The following is a 7560-nucleotide window of genomic DNA, read 5'->3' as shown; positions in this document are numbered from 1 at the left end:
TTCGCGCAGGTTCTGGTGATCAGCTCGGCTGGGAGAGGTGGGGCGGTTATGGCATAAGAGCTCCTGATGTAGTATTGATGTTTAATTGGAGTCAAGCACCCTGCAGCTGCAAGAGATAGACCTGCCTACCATCTACTGACCTTAGTCTGCATAGTTCTGAATCCAGTGCTGTCTGAATATCATATGCCTGGCTTCTAGAGCTCACAGTACAAAATTAATTTCCTTAATAAAAAGCTGACCTGAGTCAGTGATTTCCTCTGAACTAGTTTCGGTTTGGAAAGTTAGCTGTTTTGGGCTAGATGGCCTCTTGTGGCCCTTATAAAACCGTGGAACCAGCTTCGAAGTCCGGGGTTCAGTTTGAGAACCTACTTAATTCAGCTCCTTAACTTTTCTGCATCACAATATGGAAGCCTTCGTACACAGATCTAACTCAGTCATCTTCAATTCAAAGCTAAGTGTGCTGGAGGCTGATGTTTGATGTCTTTTTTTTTTTAAAGAGATGGAGTCTTGCTATGTTGCCCAGGCTGGACTCGAACTCCGAGGCTCAAGGAATCCTCCCGCCTCAGCCTCCCCAGTCCTTGGGACTACAGGCAAGGGCCACCACACCTGGCTCTGTTTAATGTCTTTTAGTGAGTTTCACTAAGGTTGAGGCTTAGGGGGTGAACTTAGGTGAGTTGTTCCACCTTCCGCACCTCAGTTTACTCAACTATAAAATAAAGGCAACTATCTATTTCAATGGATCACCTGAGATGGTGAAAGTGCTTTTATACTGTAAAGCTTGATTCAAGTCCATTAACTATTCATTTGTCCTACATGTACTGAAAGCTTCCTGGTATATGCCTAGCACTGGGGAGACAAGGAAAGAGAACGGGACATGGTGTCCACCCTCAGGGAAATTGGAGTCCACTGCGGGAAGCAGAGAAGTAAATAGAGAATTAGGGGAAGGGAGTGTGCCAATGGGATTTAGGAGAAGGGAAGATTAAGCTGTGGGGTCACTTACTAATTTGGATTTGGGGATTTGGCAGGAGCTAGAGATCACCCTGAACTCCTCCTTTAGCTGTTTTTTTTTTTTTTTTTTTTTTTTTGAGATGGAGTCTCACTCTGTCACCCAGGCTGGAGTGCAGTAGCGTGATCTCGGCTCACTGCAATCTCCGCCTCCCGGCTCAAGCGATTCTCCTGCCTCAGCCTCCCGAGTAGCTGGGACCACAGGTGCGCACCAACCATGCTTGGCTAATTTTTAAATTTTTTTAGTAGAGATGGGGTTTTGCCATGTGTGCCAGGCTGGTTTTGAACTCCTGGCCTCATGTGATCCGCCCGCCTTGGCTTCCCAAAGTGTTGGAATTACAGGCGTAAGCCACCACACCTGGCCCCAATCCTCCTTTAGCTCTTAAGTGGGCTCTTTGCCTAGATCTAGAAACCAAACTGACACTGGGCAGATTAGCAAGAGAAAAGCATACAGGTGTTATTAGTTTAACATGCACATGGGGATCTTTACCAGAGTGAAGTCTAGAGAAGTGGCCAAAGCAAGATGCTTTTATACTTTTTAGACAAAGGATGACAAATTTGAGAAGAAATGGCAGGACAAAGGGGATCTGGCTAGGGGCAGTAAATTCTAGGGGATTCACTAGGAGATAATATGAGGGGCATAAACTTAGTGGAAGACAGGGTTAAGTATATTTATTCAGGTCCATTGCAGTCCCCAATTCTTAGTCTCAGGTGACAAGGGCTATTTTCTTGCCCTGGTACAGTGAGGGTACCGCTCCTAGAGGAATCTTTATGGCTTGCTGAATGCAGAAAGAAGCATATCTGTTTGCCTTTTCTTGTATCTTTTTTTAAAAATTATATTTATTTATTTATTTATTTATTTTAGAGTTGAGGTCTCACTCTGTCACCCAGGCTGGCGTGCAGTAGTGTGATCATATCTCACTGTAACCTCAAACTCTTGGGCTCAAGCAACCCTCCCCCTTCAGCCTCCCAAAGTGCCGGGATTACAGGTATGAGCCACTGCACCTGGCCCAGTTAGCCCTTTCTGAGGCCACTATTTTTCCAATGTTGTCCACTCAAAATGGTCAATATACCAATCCAGCATATTTTGGGATGGCCCATACTTCACTCCTGCAGGGAGAAGGAAGGTTTCATGGAAGAAGTGTTCACCAAGTTGCATCCTGAAGGATAAAGAGGTAATAATTAGTGTTACAGAGCGCTCAGGCTTCATGAGCGAGGTGGCATTTGAGGGGTTAAGAGAGAGTCTGGCATGGCTGGAGGAGGCCATCACCCAGGGACTGGAGCACTAGGCTAGGAGTTTGGACTCAGCCCTGAGACTAGTGGGGAGCCATGGAGGGTTTTATGCAGGTGGTGGCTGGGTCTGGCTTGCTTTTGAGAACAGCTACGCTGGCCAGCAGTGTGTTGGGTCCACTGCAGAGGCTAACCTTTGTCATTACCAGGCGGTCAGCCTGAAGAGCAAGGGGCATGGGCAGGGCTAGGCAGTCCTGAGGTCAGGCCTATGTAATTTGGGGGAAACCGGCTGAGCGCAGTGGCTCACGCCTGTAATCCTAGCATTTTGGGAGGCCGAGGCGGGTGGATCATCTGAGGTCAGGAGTTCGAGACCAGCCTGGCCAACATGGCGAAACCCTGTCTCTACTAAAAATACAAAAATTAGCCGGGTGTGATAGCGGCCGCCTATAATCCCAGCTACTTGGGAGTCTTAGGCAGGAGAATCACTTGCACCCAGGTTGGGGGGGGGTGGCGCGGAGTGGAGTGGAGGTTGCAGTGAGTCAAGATCGCGCCACTGCACTCCAGCCTGCGTGAAAGAGCGAAACTCCGTCAAAAAAAAAAAAATTGGGAGAAACGACTGAACTTCTCTGAGGTTCTTGTCTCTAAACTAGATGTTACCACCTTATGAATTTACTCTGAGGATCAGAGGCGTGCAAAGTACCCAGTACAGAGAAGGGCGTAAATAAGTCACTTCCTTTCCCTTCTGTACTTTGAACAAAGCTGAGCTGCCTTTGGTCTCCACAGCAACCCTGTAAATGATTGTTCCCGCTTTGCAGCCGGCCGCAGCCTTGGGCTGTTTGCGCCTGCGCAGTGGGTGCTGAGTATGTCGACCGCGGCGACGCGGACGCTGCTGGAGTCGCCTGGCAACGATGTCGCCTGGCAACTGAATAGGTTGGCCACTGGCGCGGGCTACTGGAAGCAGAAAGGGCTGCGGAGGCAGGTGAGGCGGCGGTGGTGGGCTAGGGGCCCGGGGACAGGGGGGCCCAGTGACCCACCCAGTCCCATTCACACGGGGTCGTGTCCCCACACTCAAAATCACGGTCTTTCGTCTCCGGCCGGACTCTCCCAGCCCACGCCGCTTAGAAGAAGGCAGGCCCCTGTCTCCAGCACCCACCGTTCCTGTGAGGGGAGCTCAACTCAAACATGGCCACGTCCCTCCCAGTCCGGCCCCCACTTCTACCGTTGTCATCTGGTGTCCCGCGTGAGCATCTGGCTTACCTTTTACTGGAGTAGATTCCTACAGGCCTGTGGCCTGTCCATTCTACTAACCATGATAATAACCGTAATAATAACCACAGGCAACATATCTGAAGCCCTGGTATGCCAGGCTTACGTGTATTCGTTAATATGACAACTCTGGGAGGCAGGGAAGGAGGTACTGTTATCATCTCCCCTTTGAAGCTGCAGAAAGACACAGATAGAGGAAGTAACTTGCCAAGGTCACCCAGGCCTGAATCTGGAGCCAGTTCTTAACTACTAACCTACACTGCCCATAGTTGCTGAAAGTGTGTGTGTGTGTCTGCAATAAAAGTTAATCACTTTTTTTTTTTTTTTTTTTTTGAGACGGAGTCTTGCTTTGTCGCCAGGCTGGAGTGCAGTGGCGCGATCTTGGCTTACTGGAACCTCCGCCTCCCTGATTCAAGCGATTCTCCTGCCTCAGCCTCCCGAGTAGCTGGGACTACAGGCATGCGCCATCACGCCCAGCTAATTTTTGTATTTTTAGTAGAGACGGGGTTTCACCATGTTGGCCAGGATGGTCTCGATCTCTTGACCTTGTGATCCGCCTGCCTCGGGCCTCCCAGAGTGCTGGGATTACAGGCGTGAGCCACTGCGCGTGGCCATAAATCACCTTTTAACATTAATTCCTTTTCATGGATGTGTCAGAAGCATCTGAATATGGGTTCCTGGCAGTGAATGAGCTAGACCCAGATTTGAACACTGGCTTCTAATCTTACCAGTTTCATGGCCTCCAGTAAGCTCCTTGGCCAGAACCTCAGTTTCCTCATTTGTAAAATGTGGATAATACCAGCCCCCTCCTTATGAGGTAGCTGAATTGGATACTACTTATTGCTGGCACAAGGTAAGCACTAAACAGAGTGACCAACTTGGAGTTTGCTTGTTTGGTTTGTTTTGTCCTTTAATGCCTTTGACTGAAGATCCAGATGAAAGTATCAGTGGTTTCTTCTGTGAAGCACTATTGTGTGGGAGGGCTCTGGAGTTTGCAGTTTGGGCTGCTACTTACCTTCACTGGGACTTTGAGCAAATCTCTTCATTGCTCTCAGCCTCAGTTTGCTCATCTGTAAAATGAAAGTAAAAATACCCATTTGCCTGCCCTCACAGTTTGGAGGATCAAATGAGAAGTAGCTTTTAAATCATAATAGAAATAATGACAGCTTTTTGGTCTCTTTTAGTGAGTGGTTTCTGCAGAGCTTCATTTGGAAAGGCCTCTGTAGTTGGGGAAAGATGGCCCATTCCCATAACTCCTTGGAGCTTCCCATTAACATCAATGCCACCCAGATTACCACTGCCTATGGCCATCGGGCCCTGCCCAAGCTGAAGGAGGAACTGCAGTCAGAGGACCTCCAGACAAGGCAGAAAGCCCTCATGGCCCTGTGTGACCTCATGCATGACCCCGAGTGTATCTACAAGGCCATGAACATAGGTGAGCGTGACACAGCACAGGTGACCATGACTGGGGTCCTAGCATGGCTTCAGGCACTGGGTAGAACTTCAGTAATAAGGGTTGCTATTGTTTGAGCCTGACTCCAGGGCAGTTCCACTACAGGTGCGGTGCCCGGGTTCTTTTTAAAAAATATTTATTTATTGAGGGAGGGTCTTACCATCTCCCAGACTAGAGTGCAGTGGCAGAATCATAGCTCACTGTAACCTTGAAATCTTGGGCTCAAGAGATCCTCCTGCTTCAGCTTCCTGAGTAACTAGGACTACAAGTACCACCATGGCTGACTAATTTATTATTATTATTTTTTTATAAACAAGATCTTGCTGTGTTGCCCAGGCTGTTCTTGAACTCTTGGCCTCAGTTGATTCTCCCAGGTCAGCCTCCAAAGTTTTGGGATTATATGTGTGAGCCATCACACCCAGCCTGGATTATCTTAATCCTTAGAAAGGCCACCTACAGGGGAGAGTCCATTCTCAACCCACAGATAAGAAAAGCATGGTTCAGAGAAGGATTGTAAGTCTAGGGTTGCCCAATAAATAAATAAAGCTAGATTTTTATTTATTTATTTATTTATTTATTTATTTTTTGAGATGGCATCTCGCTCTCTTGCCCAGGCTGGAGTGCAATGGCACGATCTTGGCTCACTGAAACCTCCACCTCTTGGGTTCAAGTGATTCTCCTGCCTCAGCCTCCTGAGTAGCTGGGACTACAGGCACCTGCCATCATGCCTGGCTAATATTTTGTATTTTTGTAGAGATGGGGTTTCACCATGTTGGCCAGGCTGGTCTTGAACTCCTGACCTCAGGTGATCCACTTGCCTTGGCCTCCCAAAGTGCTGGGATTACAGGCATAAGCCACCATGCCTGGCCAAAGCTGTATTTTTATTTGCTAAATCTGGCATCCCTAGGTGTAACCCACTCAAAGTCATACGACTAGTTTGACACAGGGTTATAATTTGACCCCATATCTCTCCTGAGGTCAAAGAAATGGCAAAGGCCATTTTCTTAACCTCATGACAGACTTTGTGAGAAGTCACTGGTAGGAAGTGTGCAGGGAGAATCACAAGGAGGGTTGGATGAGACATGAGCCTCTTCAGTGACCCTGAAATGCTGCATAACCAACATGATTCCCCAGTGCCCCAAAGCAGCAGAAACTCTGGTACATTCCTGCCCCAACTGGCCCACTTATTGACTTCTGGGTTGGTTGGTTTCTGAGACTGGCAAACATTCAAGGGTTGGTCGGTTTGTTTGTTTTTTGTAGGCTGTATGGAGAACCTGAAAGCTTTGCTGAAGGATAGCAACAGTATGGTGCGCATAAAGACCACCGAGGTGCTCTACATCACGGCGAGCCATAGCGTGGGCAGGTGGGATGCTGTTCTGGAAACCAGTGTGACGCTTGCGAGCCGCACTTCTCCCCTGGGTGGATGCCCTTGAGCTGCTTAGAGTGCTCTGGAGTTTTGTCTGCAGCACCAGTTTTTGGAGGGGCTTCTATTTAGCCAGAGCAGGACTCTTTGTGGGGTGGTTTTGGTTGCCTCTGTGTGGATCTTACGGGGCCCTCTGTTCCAGACTGATTTTTATTTATTTTATGTTAGTTCCAAGCTCTGAGCGTGCTCTCTCTCTCTCTCTCTCTTTCTTTTCTTTCTTTTTTGAGACAGTCTCTCACTCTGTCACCCAGGCTGGAGTACGGTGACACGATCTCAGCTCACTGCAGCCTCTGCCTCTCTGGGTTCAAGCAATTCTTGTGCCTCAGCCTCCTGAATAGCTGGGACTACAGGCATGTGTCATCAGGCTCAGCTAATTTTTGTATTTTTGGTAGAGACTGGTTTCACCACGTTGGCCAGCCTGGTTTCAAATTCCTGGCCTCAAGTGATCTGCCTGCCTCGGCCTCCTAAAATGCTGGGATTACAGGCATGAGCCACTGCACCTAGCTGAGCTTCCGACTTTCAAGGTGGGAAGAAAGTTCAGATCTTACCTCTGCAACAATTTTGCCACTTCTTAGCTTTTTACAGAGAGCCCAGTTCCCCAACCCAGATCCCCACAGGGCCTGTGGCTTTGGCTCCTGTCCCTGTGAGGGTGTTAAAATAACATCCTCAAAGTGTGTATCTGGTCTGGTGGCCTCACTTCCTGTTCATGATGGCTGAGTTCTTGGTTTCTGGCACCTGGAAGTGTCCTTTTCCTGTGTAAGCACAGCTTCACTTTTTACACTTAAAAAAAATTTTATAGAGTATTTTAGTTAGGTGTTGGGGCAACAGGGTGAGGGTGGTTGGAGGTGCTTTCCCACATCAGCTGGGTTCACCCTCTTGACTGGCGATCAGTAGTTTTACTTTGTATTAGAAACAAAACCCCAGTGTTACAGCTGTTTTAGAATTTTTCTAGCAGGTTTTCCAGTTTTCACTGGAACCTCTCCCCACCAGCCCCCGTCACCACCCCCCAAAAAAACAGAACCCCACATCACAAACACCCCCAAGCCCTGGCCCAGGTCTTTCAGATAAAGGGGGCCACTGCCCAGTGTGCACAGGCCCAGAAGGAAGAAAAGACAAGAAAGGCAAGGTGCTGACTGCCTTGGGGGTTGTTTGGTGTAAACAGGCAGCTATTCAGAGAGGCTTC

The 7560-nt window shown here is 48.5% G+C and overlaps 1 protein-coding gene and 1 non-coding gene across 3 annotated transcripts in view; both read left to right on the top strand.

The window, feature by feature from the left end:
• The first annotated feature begins 69 nt into the window (after positions 1 to 69).
• Positions 70 to 7560, top strand: part of RSPH14 (radial spoke head 14 homolog) — an 85128-nt gene continuing 77637 nt past the window's right edge. Inside the window, exons 1-3 of one of the 2 annotated variants that reach the window (XM_003806390.4) lie at positions 70 to 3214; positions 4686 to 4936; positions 6215 to 6317. In XM_003806390.4, the coding sequence (XP_003806438.1) occupies positions 4738 to 4936; positions 6215 to 6317 (302 nt within the window). In that variant the 5' untranslated portion in view covers positions 70 to 3214; positions 4686 to 4737. The remainder of the gene's footprint in view (positions 3215 to 4685; positions 4937 to 6214; positions 6318 to 7560) is intronic. The other variant, XM_008953149.4, reaches the window with a different exon arrangement.
• LOC112438188 (U7 small nuclear RNA) lies at positions 7299 to 7358 on the top strand. The gene has a single exon (XR_003026665.1). It is a non-coding gene; the product is annotated as a U7 small nuclear RNA (small nuclear RNA).

The sequence above is a fragment of the Pan paniscus genome, chromosome 23 (genome assembly GCF_029289425.2).
Source record: "Pan paniscus chromosome 23, NHGRI_mPanPan1-v2.0_pri, whole genome shotgun sequence".
Lineage (NCBI taxonomy): Eukaryota > Metazoa > Chordata > Mammalia > Primates > Hominidae > Pan > Pan paniscus.
Note: the sequence above shows the minus strand (reverse complement) of the source record. Positions and strands in the feature narration are given on the sequence as shown.